This window comes from Nomascus leucogenys, chromosome 14, assembly GCF_006542625.1.
Source record: "Nomascus leucogenys isolate Asia chromosome 14, Asia_NLE_v1, whole genome shotgun sequence".
Classification (NCBI taxonomy): domain Eukaryota; kingdom Metazoa; phylum Chordata; class Mammalia; order Primates; family Hylobatidae; genus Nomascus; species Nomascus leucogenys.
Genome location: NC_044394.1, coordinates 9,482,172 through 9,495,852, shown reverse-complemented (window position 1 = coordinate 9,495,852; position 13,681 = coordinate 9,482,172). Strand labels below are relative to the sequence as shown.

The window sequence follows — 13,681 nt, the reverse complement described above, 5'->3', positions numbered from 1 at the left end:
ACTGTACTGCAGCCTGGGTGACAGAGTAAGCTTAACCATTAAAAAATAAATAAATTAAATAAATAAATAGAAATAACAAATCTTTCCTGATGAAGGTTTTAATGTCAACATAAATGTCTAACTATTACATGAAGATAACATTTCCTCCTTTCCTTCCTGAGCATGTGGTGGCCCCTGTCCCCTCTCCTGTCCAGCAGTTACAGATTTTTTTGAAGCAGTCATTATGGATTTGGGTTAATATATTTACCTAATTTGACCTGACCTCCATTGTGACTAGTGATTTATGCCCAGGAGTGTGCTGAGGTTTTATTATGTTTTCCATGCACCAAGTAAACTAGCCCATTTGGAGAGTGACCTTGTCTTCTTTATGAAACCCATGTTCTCATCAACTGAGCTGTGAAGTGCCTGTAATATAGAGTCAAATAAATCCTGCTTTCTAAGGCACTGTATTATTTATATAGCATATGTAAATTCAGAAGCATTTGGTCTTGAGGTCAGGAGTTCAAGACCAGCCTGGCCAACATGGTGAAACCCCTTCTCTACTAAAAATACAAAAAAAAATTAGGCATGGTGATGCATGTCTGTAATCTTAGCTACTAGGGATACTGAGGTGGGAGGATTGCTTGAACCCGGGAGGCAGAGGTTGCAGTGGGCCGAGATCGCACCACTACACACTCCTGGGTATTGTATCGCCTGGGCAACAGAGCAAGACTGTGTCTCAAAAAGCATTTGGTGACATTGAGGCGGGGTTGCAGGGAGGGACAATAGTATTTGTCATTCTGTTTATTTATTTATAATCTTTTTGAGACAGGTTCTCACTCTCACCCAGGCTGTATTGTTGAGAGAGGGTGTCACTATGTTGCCCAGGCTGGTCTCCAGCTCCTGGGCTCAAGCAATCCCCTTGCCTCAACTTCCCAAATAGCTGAGACTACAGGTGCATGCCACTACACCTAGCGAATTTATTTATATTTTATAAATAGGGTCTTGCTATGTTGCCCAGGCCTGTCTCAAACTCCGGCCTCAAGCAATACTCCCTCCTTCGCCTCCTTAGTAGCTGGAATGACAGGATCAAACCACAGCGCCCAGCCTTAAAATGTTATTTTAAATTGTAGTTCTAAAAAGTCAGAATGTATAAACAATTATGACATGATTAGAAATCCTGCCATCCTGTATTACTATTGACATCCCTCTACTATTGGTGTGTTTTTGATGTGTTATACCCAGGACTGAACTGAGATTTTTGAGGTGGCCATATTGACCAGCTCTGTTTTCTGGACATTATCTTTGCTATTATTTTGATAATTTTACATTGACTCTCCAGTTTTGCCTAAGTTAAAAGGTTAACAGTTAACATGATTTTTATCTGTATTTAATAAATACATAATTATACAGCACTTTGTAGTACTTGCCATGTTCCAGGTACTGTTCTAGGTGGTTTACAAATACCAAGTTGTAACGATTATATACAACTATTAAAATATTTTTATATGAATTGTAGAAATTTGTTAGTATTACATTTCTCTTAACATAAGCATCTTTCCTGAAATTAATCAAATTACATTTATCAAATATGATTAAAGTAAAAACAATAATTAAATTGCAAAATTTTTAAGTCATAATTACTTGTTTTTTATTTCAGCTTTACCAACAGGGACGCTTATGTCAACTGGGCAGTGAATTTTGTGAATTGGAAGTTTTTGCTAAAGTACTGAGAGCTTTGGATAAAAGGTAAATTCTTTTTTTAAAAATTGTAAAATATACGTAACATAAAATTTACCATTTTAACCGAATTCAGTGGCATTAAGTATATTCACATTGTGGGCTGGGTGCTGTGGCTTACGCCTGTAATCCTAGCACTTTGGGAGGCTGAGGTGGGCATATCACGAGGTCAGATCGAGACCATTCTGGCTAACATGATGAAACCCTGTCTTTACTAAAAATACAAAAAATTAGCCAAGCGTGGTGGTGGGTGCCTTAGTCCCAACTACTTGGGAGGCTGAGGCAGGAGAATGGCGTGAACCTGGGAGGCGGAGCTTGCAGTGAGCCAAGATCGCACCACTGCACTCCAGCCCGGGCGACAGAGCAAGACTCCGTCTCAAAAAAAAAAAAAAGTATATTCACATTGTGCAACCATCAACACCATTCATTTCCAGAACTTTTTCATTACCCTAAACAAAAACTCCTTACCTACTAAATAGTAACTCCCCATTCTCTCTTTCCCTTATCCTGTGTAGCCACCATTGTACTTTAGATGAGTTTCACTTCTCTGATTTCCCATATAAGTGGAATCCTTATAATGTTTATCCTTTTGTGTGTATTGTATTTCATTTAGCATAATGTTTTTAAGGTTCATCTATGTTGTAGCACAAGTCAGAATTTCATTTCTTTTTATGGATAGATTATATTCCATTGTGTGCATATACCACATTTTGTTTATCTATTCATCTGTCAATGGATATTTGGGTTCTTTCTACCTTTTGGCTAGTGTGAATAATACTGCTGTGAACATGAGTTTAGAAGTATCTCTTCAAGCCCCTGCCTTCAGTTATTTTGGTTATATACTCAGAAGTTGAGTTGCTGGATTATATGGTAATTCTACTTTTATTTGTTTATTTTTTAAGAGACTTATTTTCACTATGTTGTACAGGTTCGAACTCCTGGGCTCAAGGGATCCTCGTTTTTCAGCCTCCCTGCTAGCTGGGAGTGAAGGTGCCATGCCACTGCACCCAACTCTTATTTCCAATTTTTTTGAGTAACTGTCTTACTGTTTTCCATACTGTTTTGATTTTGATACGGGGTCTTGCTCTGTTGCCAGGATGGAGTTCAGTGGCATGTTCGTAGCTCACTGCAAACTCAAACTCTCCTTGGCTCAAAGCCATCCTTCCACCTCAGCCTCCTGAGTAGCTGGGACTGTAGGCGCATGCTACCACACCCAACTAATTTTTTTTATTTTGAGTAGAGACGAGGTCTCACTATGTTGCCCAGGCTGGTCTCGAACTCCTGGGCTCAGGTGATCCTCTTGCCTCAGTCTTCCAAAGTGCTGGGACATAAATTCAGTCTTCCAAAGTGCTGGGACATAATTCATTTTTAAGTTACTTGTTTTTTAAAATTCCATTATACCTCATTTTAATGCATGAAGTTACATTTATTTTTGACTGATTTCTTATGTGATTTAGAAATTATTTCATAAATATGATTATATGAGAAAATTTAGAGTGGATAAAATAATTTTGCCTCGTAAGTATAGTACCAATATAAATCTATAAAATTGTTTCATTGAGAAATTGTCTTAATTAGTTTTTCCATATACCTGGTATTATTTCACTATGAATTGTGTTTATTTGCAGTTGTTACCAGAACCCCTGTCTTGTCTTTTTCCAGTCACTACTTCCCCTCCCCTAGGGTAACCACTAGATTCATTTTATGTATTTTAGAACATATTAAATAAAATGATACAGTTTGTGCCCTTTTGTGTCTGGCTTTTTTTTCCCCCAGTATTGTCTTATGAGAATCACCTATGTTATGTGCAATTACAGTGTGTTCATTCTTGTTGCTGTATATATATATGGTGTTTTATTATATGAATATAGTATTATTATTCATTCTATTATTGATGGACATTTGGGCTGTTTCCAGTTTTTAGCTATTATAACTCTTGCTGCTCTGAACATTCTTGTAAATGTTTTTTGGTGAACATATGTATGCATATCTATTAGATGTATACCTAGAAGTAGAATTTGAAATCAATTTAAGACAACTCAAGGAGTCTTTGCCAGCATCATAGAGAATATAGTAAAAATATTGTGGCAGTAATTGTACAACCCAAACAGAAGCTTGGTGACAAAGAGAAGATAATTTGTTCTGCCTCCTTCTATCCCCTTTGGAAAGTTAACACTTTGGTAGTTTAGCTGTTTGAGTTCAAGAAAGGGAGACTGAATTCATTTTCCCTTTTCCCGTTGTAAGTATCATCATGTAGTAGTAGTAGCTACAAATCTGGCTTTTCATTGTACTTGCTGTTCTTTTTTTTTTTTTTTTTTTTTGGAGCCAGGGTCTCACTTCCATCACCCAGCCTGGAGTGCAGTGGCAAGATCATGGCTCACTGTAGCCTCGACTTCCGGGGCTCAGGTGACACTCCCAAGTAGCCGGGAATACAGGCATGCACCACCATACCTGGCTAATTTTTTGTATTTTTAGTAGAGACGGGGTTTTGCCATGTTGCCCACGCTGGTCTCAAACTCCTGAGCTCAAGCCATCTGCCTGCCTTGGCCTCCCAAAGTGCTGGGGTTACAAGTGTGAGCCACCATGCCTGGTCTGCTTGCTGTTCTCTTTAGTGTTCTTCCCTAAGTTTAACTGCCGTTTTATTTCCTAATCCACATTTCTAGGAAAATAAGAATATAGTTTCACAAAATACTGCTGATCTCTAATAAGAATCTTACCAAGTTGTTAGCATTTATTCAACAAATTAAATAAATACTTGCTGAATGCCTAATATGTTCCAGGTACTGTTTTATTTTATTTTTATTTTTATTTTTAAGTTTTTGGGGGTACATAATACATACATATTAGGTTCATATATTTATGGGTTACTTAAGATACTTTGATACAAGCATGCAGTGTCTAATAATCACATCAAAATAAATGAGGTGTTCGTCACCTCAAGCATTTATCCTTTGTGTTACAGACAATCCAGTTATATTCTTTCAGTTATTAAAATGTAGAACTAAATTATTTTTTACTATAATCCTGTTGTGTTAGCAAATACTAGATTTTATTCATTCTTTCTATTTTATTGTACTCATTAACCATCTTCATTTGCCCGCCTCTCCCAGTTACCCTTCCCAGCCTCTGGTAACCATCCTTCTCCTCTCTATATCCATGAATGCAATTATTTTAATTTTTAGCTCCCACAAATAAGTGACTACATGCAAAGTTGTTCTTTCCTTGGCTGGCTTCTTTTACTTACCATACAGTTCCATCCATGTTGTTGCAAATGACAGGATCTCATTCTTTTTTATGGCCGAATAGTACACCACTGTGTATATATAGCACATTTTCCAGATACTGTTTTAGATGCTGGGGCCATAGCAGTGAGTAGGATCCACAGGGTCCCTTCTCATGGAGTTTGTATTTTAGAGAGGGATGATAAGATAATAAACAAGTAAGTCGGCTGGGCGTGGTGGCTCACGCCTGTAATCCCAGCACTTCCGGAGGCCAAGATGGGTGGATCATCTGAGGTCAGGAATTCAAGACCAGCCTGGCCAACATGGTGAAATCTCGTCTCTACTAAAAATACAAAAATTAGCTGGGCGTGGTGACTCACACCTGTAATCCCAGCTACTCGGGAGGCTGAGGTAGGAGAATCGCTTGAACCCGGGAGGCGGAAGTTGCAGTGAGCCAACATCACGCCACTGCACTCCAGCCTGGGTGACAGAGTGAGGCTGTGTCTCAAAAAAAAAAAGTAAGTAAACAGCATGATTTCAGTGTTCAAGGGTAACTTTGAAATGTGGCCTGTGTACTAAGATTACAGAGAAACTTCTTGATTAGTTGATTAAATTTAGTCTGTAAAAAAAAAATCTAATAAATAAGAACTTCTCATTTTGATTAAAGAAGACTAGAAAAACTTTTAAAAACATTCCTTACTCTAAAGAAAGGATAGCTTTTGGGGATTTGAATCTCTCTAGGTAGTTTTAAACGTGGCTGTTGTAAAGATTTAGTGGAATACCTCTTTTTCATCTCTTAGGTTATCTTTCACCAAGTCCAAATCCTTTGGTAAGTGTTTTATGTATTTGTGAAACTAAAAGCATGTAATTTGACCTTTTTTTCCTTTACCCAAAGCAGTTACTCTTACAATTTTGTTTAAAAGGTTTTTTTCTATTGAAATGTGATTCACACACCGTAAAATTCACCAGTTTAAATTCTACCATTCAACTATTCACAAGATTTTGTAACCATCACCACTGTCTAATTCTAGAAAATTTGGTTACCACAAAAAGAAGTCATTAACAGTCACTCCATTTCCTCTTGGCTGACCATTTCCTCAGTTAACAGTAACTATTTCCTCAGTTTCTAGCTGACCATTAATCTACTTTCTGTCTCTATGGATTTGCCTAGTCTAGATATTTTATGTAAGTTGATTCTTATATAGTCTTTTGTAACTGACACTTTCACTTAGCATAATGTTTTTAAGGTTCATTCATGTTTCCTTTTTTGTGGTTGAATAATTTTCCATTGTAAGGATAATACTGCATTTTGCTTATCCAGTCATCTGTTCATGAACATTTGAGTTGTTTCCACCTTTTGGCTATTATGAATAATGCTGCTGTGAATGTGGTTGGACAGTATTTTGTGTGTGTATAGTCTCAATTCTCTTGAGTATATACCTAGGGTGTATAATATGGTAACCCTATGATTAACTTTTTGAGGAACTACTACACTTTTTCACAGCAGCCATATCATTTTATAATCCCACCGCCAATGTATGAGGGTTCCCGTTTTTTCACCTCATGACAACACTTCAAAAAAAATTATAGCAGGGTGCGGTGACGGGCATCCATAGTCCCAGCTACTCTGGAGGCTGAAGCAGGAGGATCTTAATTGAGACCAGTTCAAGGCTACAGTGAGCTATGATCATGCCACTTCTCTCCAGCCTGGATGACAGAGCAAGACCTTGTCTCTAAAACAAACATACATACATACATACATACATACATACATACATATTTTTAAAAGTTCTATTGGGTGTAAAGGGGTATCTCATTATGATTTTGGTTTGCATTTCCCTAATCATTGATGATGTTGGGCTTCTTATTTCGTGTTATTGGCATTTGTATATCTTTTGTGGAGAAATATCTGTTCATATCAGCTGGGCGTGGTGGCTCATGCCTGTAATCCCAGCACTTTGGGAGGCCGAGGTGGGTGGATCACAAGGTCAAGAGATTGAGAGCATCCCAGCTAACATGGTGAAACCCCGTCTCTACTAAAAATACAAAAAAATTAGTTGGGCATGGTGGCATGCACCTGTAGTCCCAGCTACACGGGAGGCTGAGGCAGGAGAATCGCTTGAACCAGGGAGGTGGAGGTTGCAATGAGCCAAGACCACGCCACTGCACTCCAGCCTGGATGACAGAGTGAGACTCCATCTCAAAAAAAAAAATCTTTTCTATCTTCATTGCCTTTTAAAAATTGGGTTATGTACCTTTTTATTGTGAATTATAATTTGGTTTTTAAAGCCGATTTTAAAAGTTAGCTTCATCCTTCCTTGTCATCAAGTTACACATTGTGTACTTTTCCTGAATGTTGTAGGATCACTCAGTTATCCACTGAGTAAAGAGATTAGGCTAAATTTTGAATTATGGCCTTGCAATTGATAAGGCAAAATGCTTTTTATCTTATTCCATTGTGGAAAGTAATAGTGCTATTATTTAAAAGAGAAGCAGTTAGCACTTTTCTAAAAGGAGAAAAATAAATTATCTCTATAAAATAATCTTTTTCTTTTCTTACAGACATTTGCTTCATCATTGTTTTCAGGCTTTGATGGATCATGGTGTTAAAGTTGCTTCAGTCTTGGCCTACTCATTCAGTAGGCGGTGCTCTTATATAGCAGAATCAGATGCTGCAGTAAAGGAAAAAGCCATTCAGGTTGGCTTTGTTTTAGGTAAGTAATGGTAGAACAGAAGTATTTTGTCCTGTGATGGACTCAGAATTAAATCTGCTAACAAAGAATTCTTCCAGGACTTTCCCAAAGTCTACATAAGAAGGTTATGAGAAGAACATCAGAACCACTTAACCCTGTGCCAAAGCATTATACTATACATGTAAATAGTATCTTTCTAAATCCTCATGACATTCCAACGAAGTGATGGTATTAATAGCATTTTGCAAATGAGGAAACAGACTCAGAAAAGTTGAGTAACTGGCTCAAGTCACATAGTAGTAGAGCTAAGTTTAGATTCCTGTGTCTATGTGATTCCATAATACGTATTTTTCTACCACGTCATGCTGCCACCAGCCTCTTTGACCTGCTTACTGTAGGCTGTGGCAGGGAACTTCATCCTTTTGGAGCCTCAGTTTTCCCATCTCTAAAATGAGGGTTATTCTGTATTTCCTCATGAGGATGTTATGAGGATAGTGAAAACAAATGTAAAAGCAACATAGTGAGACCTTAAAATATGTGATAGGGCTGGGCATGGTGGCTCATGCCTGTAGTTCCTAGCACTTTGGGTTACTGAGGTGGGTGGATCACTGTCAGTAGTTCGAGACCAGCCTGGCCAGCATGGCGAAATCCTGTCTCTAATAAAAATACAAAAAATTAGCCAAGTGTTGTGACGCATGCCAGTAATCCCAGCTACTTGGGAGGATGAGAATTGCTTGAACTTGGGAGGTGGAGGTTGCATTGAGCCGAGATTGTGCCACTGCACTCCAGCCTGGGTGACAGGGAGACTCTGTCTCAGAAAAAAAAAAAAAAAAAAAAAAAAGACTGGGCATGGTGACTCTCACCTGTAATTCTAGCACTTTAGAAGGCTGAGGTGGCAGGATCACTTGAGCCCAGGAGTTCGAGACCAGCCTGGGCAACATAGCAAAACCTCGTCTTTAAAAGAAAAAATTAAAAATAAATGATAAATATAAAAGTAGTTAGAAAAATGTTTTGTGTGCTATACATGTAGAAAAATATTGTTTAATGTATGTATAAAATTTTACATGGTTTTCACAAATATGTTTAGATGTGTGTTTCAGGCAATTTCTTATTAAAGTTTTTGCTACCTTTTTTGTTTATTTTGTTTTATTATTTTATTTTGAGACAGGGTTTCACTGTGTCACCCAGGCTAGAGTGCAGTGGCACAATTATATTAGTCTGTTTTCATGCTGCCGTTAAAGACATACCCGAGACTGGGTAATTTATAAAGCAAAAGAGATTTAATGGACTCATAGTTCCACATGACTGGGGAGGCTTCACAATCATGGCGGAAGGTGGAAGGCATGTCTTATATGGTGGCGGACGAGAGAATGAGAGCCAAGAGAAAGGGGAAACCCCTTATAAAACCATCAGCTCTCATGAGACATTCACTAGCATGAAAACAGTATGGGGGAACCGGCCCTATGATTTAGTTATCTTTCACCAGGTCCCTCCCACAACACATGGGAATTACGGGAACTATAATTCAAAATGAGATTTGGGTGGGGACACAGCCAAATCATATCATTCCACCCTGGCCCCTCGCAAATCTCATGTCCTCACATTTCAACACCAATCATGCCTTCCCAATAGTCCTCCAAAGTTTTAACTCATTTCAGCATTAACTCAAAGGTCCACAGTCCAAAGTCTCATCTGAGACAAGGCAAGTCCCTTCTGCCTGTGAGCCTGTAAAATCAAAAGCAAGTTAGTTATTTCCTAGATACAGTGGGGGTACATGCATTGAATAAATACAACCATTCCAAATGGAAGAAATTGGCCAAAATGAAGGAGCTAAAGGCCCCATGCAAGTCTGGAATCCAGTGGAGCAGTCAAATCATAAAGCTCCAAAATGATCTTTTCTGACTCCATGTCTCACATCCAGGTCATGCTGATGCAAGAGGTGAGTTCCCATGGGCTTGGGCACCTCCGCCCCTGTGGCTTTGAAGGGTACAGCCTCCCTCCCAGCTGCTTTCACAGACTGGTATTAAGTGTCTGTGGTTTTTTCAGGCACACGGTGCAAGCTTTCGGTGGATCTACCATTCTGTGTTCTGGAGCACAGTGGCCCTCTTCTCATAGCTCCACTAGGCAGTGCCCCAGTGGGGACTCTGTGTAAGGGCTTGAACCCAATATTTCCCTTCCACACTGCCCTAGCAGAGGTTTTTCATGAGGGCCTCACCCTGCAGCAAACTTCTGCCTGGACATCCAGGCGTTTCCATACATTCTGAAGTCTAGGCAGAGGTTCCCAAACCTCAATTCTTGACTTCTGGGCACCCACAGGCTCAACACCATGTGGGAGTTGTTAAGGCTTGGGACTTGCCCCCTTGGAAGCTATGGTCTAAGCTGTACATTGGTCCCTTTTAGCTGTGAGTAGAGCAGCTGGGACATGGGGGTCCAAGTCCCTAGTCTGCACATAGCAGGGAGGCCCTGGGCTCAACTCACAAAACCATTTTTTCCTCCTAGGCCTCTGGGCCTGTGATGGGAGGGGCTGCCACAAAGTTCTCTGAAATGTCCTGGAGACATTTTCCCCATTGTCTTGGAGATTAACGTTTGGCTCCTTGTTACTCATGCAAATTTCTGCTGCCAGCTTGCAGTTCTTCTCACAAAATGAGTTTTTCTTTTCTATCGCATCCTGAGGCTGCAAATTTTCCAAACTTTTATGCTCTGTTTTCCTTTTAAAACTGAATGCTGACTGGGTGCGGTGGCTCACGCCTCTAATCCCAGCACTTTGGGAGGCCAAGATGGGTGGATTGCTTGATATCAGGAGTTTGAGACCAGCCTGGCCAACATGGTGAAACCCTATCTCTACTAAAAATACAAAAACTAGCCGGTCCTGTTGGCAGGTACCTGTAATCCCAGCTACTCGGGAGGCTGAGGCAGGAGAATCACTTGAACCTGGAAGGCAGAGGTTGCAGTGAGTTGAAATCGCCACACTGCACTGCTGGGATCACCCCACTGCACTCCAGCTTGGGTGACAAAGCAAAACTTCATCTCAAAAAGATAAAAATAAAAAATAAAAATAAATGAGACAATGCATTTAATAGCACTCCAGTCACCTCTTAAGTGCTTTGTTGCTTGGAAATTTCTTCTGCCAGATACCCTAAATCATCTCCCTCAAGTTAAAAGTTCCACACATCTCTGAGGCAGGGACAAAATGTCACCAGTCTCTTGGCTAAAACATAGCAAGAGTCACCTTTACTCCAGTTTCCAACAAGTTCCTCATCTCCATCTGAGACCACCTCAGCCTGGATTTCACTGTCCATATCATTATCAGCATTTTGATCAAAGCCCTTCAACAAGTCTCTAGGAAGTTCCAAACTTTTCCCACGTTTTTCTGTCTTCTTCTGAGCCCTCCAAACTGTTCCAAACTTTGCCTGTTACCCAGTTCCAAAGTTGCTTCCACATTTTCAGGTATCTTTATACCAGCTCCCCACTCTACTGGCACCAGTTTACTTTATTAGTTCATTTTCATGCTGCTTTTAAAGACATACCTGAGACTGGATAATTTATAAAGGAAAATGAGGTTTAATGGACTCATAGTTCCACGTGGCTGGGGAGGCCTCACAATCATGGTGGAAGGTAAAAGGCACATCTTACATGGTGGCAGGCAAAACAATGAGCCAAATGAAAGGGGAAACCCCTTATAAAACCATCAGATCTCGTGAGACTACCACAAGAACAGTATTAGGGAGACTGTCCCCATGATTCAATTATCTCCCACCAGGTCCCTCCCACAATGTGGGAATTATGGGAGCTACAATTCAAGATGAGATTTGTGTGGGGACTCAGAGCCAAACCATATCAACAATCATAGCTCACTGTAACTTCAAACTTGGGCTCAAGCAGTCTTCCTGCGTCAGCTTCCCGAGTAGGTAGGACAACAGGCATGTGTCAACATATCCAGCTAATTTTTATTTTTGTTGAGACAAGATCTTGCTATGTTGCTCAGGCTGGTCTTGAACTCCTGGGCTCAAGCATTCCTCCCAAACTACTGGAATTATAGGCATGAGCCACTGCACTTGGCTCTTTTTTCTCTATTAAACAAACTTTTTTTGAAGTGACTGTAGGTTCATAGGAAGTTGCAGAAGAGTACCCAGAGTTCTTTGAACCATTCCTCCAGCTTCCCCCAGTGGTCACATATTATATAACTGTAGGGCAATATCAAAACTAAGAAATTGACACTGGTGTTATAGCATTAACTAGACTACTGGCCTTACTTAGTTTTCACATGCACTCATTTGTGTGTATATGTGTCTGTGCAGTGGATTCCACCTAGAGTCGTACAACCACCATCACTATCAAGATACAGTACTATGATCACCACAAACTATTATTATTCGGGGGTTTTTGTTTTGTTTTGTTTTCTGAGATGGAGTCTTGCTCTATCGCCCAGGCTGGAGTGCAGTGGCATGATTTTTGCTCGCTGCAACCTCCGCCTCTTGTGTTCAAGCTATTCTCCTTCCTCAGCCTCCCAAGTAGCTGAGATTATAGGCGTGCGCCACCACACCCAACTAATTTTTGTATTTTTAGTAGAAATGGGGTTTCACCATGTTGGCCAGGCTGGTCTCAAACTCCTGACCTCAAGTGGTCCACCCACCTCTGCCACCAAAAGTGCTGGGATTATAGGCGTGAGCCACTGCACCCAGCCCTACTTTTGTTTTTAACTTCTCTCATTACTGTGTGCATGTGCCATGTATGTGTTTTCTGTCTTAAAGTGTACACACATGCATATACATCCTTTCCAACAAATTTTAATAGTCATTTTCTTTAATCTTTTTTTTTTTTTTTTTTTTTTGGAGACATGGTCTCACTCTGTCGCCCAGACTGGAGTGCAGTGGCATGATCTCAGCTCACTGCAGCCTCCGCCTCCTGGGTTCAAGTGATTCTGCTGCCTCAGCCTCACAGGTAGCTGGGACTACAGGCATGCGCCACCACACCCAGCTAATTTTTGTGTTTTTAGTAGAGATGGTGTTTTATCATGTTGGCCAGGCTGGTCTCAAATTCCTAACCTCAGGTAATCTCTCCGCCTCCGCTTCCCAAAGTGCTGGGATTACAGGCATGAGGCACCGTGCCTGGCCTGTTTAATCTTAGAATAATTCTTTGTAGTAATCAAAGACAGGTTGCTGAAGGGACTTCAGAACATATTTTCTTTTTAAAAGGACCCTCAGCATTTCTTTTTTGTTGTTTGTTTGAGACGGAGTCTCGTACTGTCGCCCAGGCTGGAGTACAATAGTGTGATCTCAGCTTACTGCAACCTCCGTCTCCTGGGTTCAAGCCATTCTCCTGCCTCAGCCTCCCGAGTAGCTGGGATTGCAGGCACCTGCCACCATGCCCAGCTCATTTTTTGTATTTTTAGTAGTGATGAGGTTTCACTATGTTGGGCAGGCTGGTCTCAAACTCCTGACTTCGTGATCCACCCACCCCAGTCTCCCAAAGTGCTGGGATTACAGGCATGAGCCACTGCAGCCGGCCAGCATTTATTTTTTAAATAGTCTTATGGAAATGTCAGTAGCAACAAAGAATTGTCCAAAGAAATTCTCTGAAAACTTGTGATCTTGACTAATGTTAAGGATGATATCCCTTTAGTTCTATATGATCATGTAAAAATGTGTGTGTGAGAGAAATTTAGTATGAAAGAAGATGAAAGGAAGACTAGTGTTCATTGAGGTCCTCTGTCATCTCCACATCTACTAACGCCAGTCTGGCCATTATAATGACCCAACTAGATACCTTGGAGAGAGAAACAAGTCCTGGCAAACTCATAGTTATCAGTCTTAATCCTAAAATTACCCAAGAGAAAAAAGTCATACCAGAAGAGTTTTGCAGACATCACCACAAAAAGTTTTAGAACATTGTTCCCTCCCCAAAAAGAAAACAATACCCATTAGTAGTCACTCCCATTTCTCTCCAATACCAGGCAAACATCATCCACTTTCTGTCTCTATAGATTTGCCTGTTCTGGATATTTTATATAAGTGTACTCTTGAAATACATGGTCTTTGTGACTGGCTT

At 40.2% G+C, this 13,681-nt stretch overlaps 1 protein-coding gene across 2 annotated transcripts in view; it reads left to right on the top strand.

The window, feature by feature from the left end:
* The window catches only part of APPBP2 (amyloid beta precursor protein binding protein 2), an 81,694-nt gene that overhangs the window by 22,392 nt on the left and 45,621 nt on the right, over window positions 1–13,681 (top strand). The window contains exons 2-4 of one of the 2 annotated variants that reach the window (XM_030828144.1): window positions 1,640–1,728; window positions 5,741–5,769; window positions 7,503–7,654. In XM_030828144.1, coding sequence (XP_030684004.1) covers window positions 7,534–7,654 — 121 coding nt within the window. In that variant the 5' untranslated portion in view covers window positions 1,640–1,728; window positions 5,741–5,769; window positions 7,503–7,533. The remainder of the gene's footprint in view (window positions 1–1,639; window positions 1,729–5,740; window positions 5,770–7,502; window positions 7,655–13,681) is intronic. The other variant, XM_003278467.3, reaches the window with a different exon arrangement.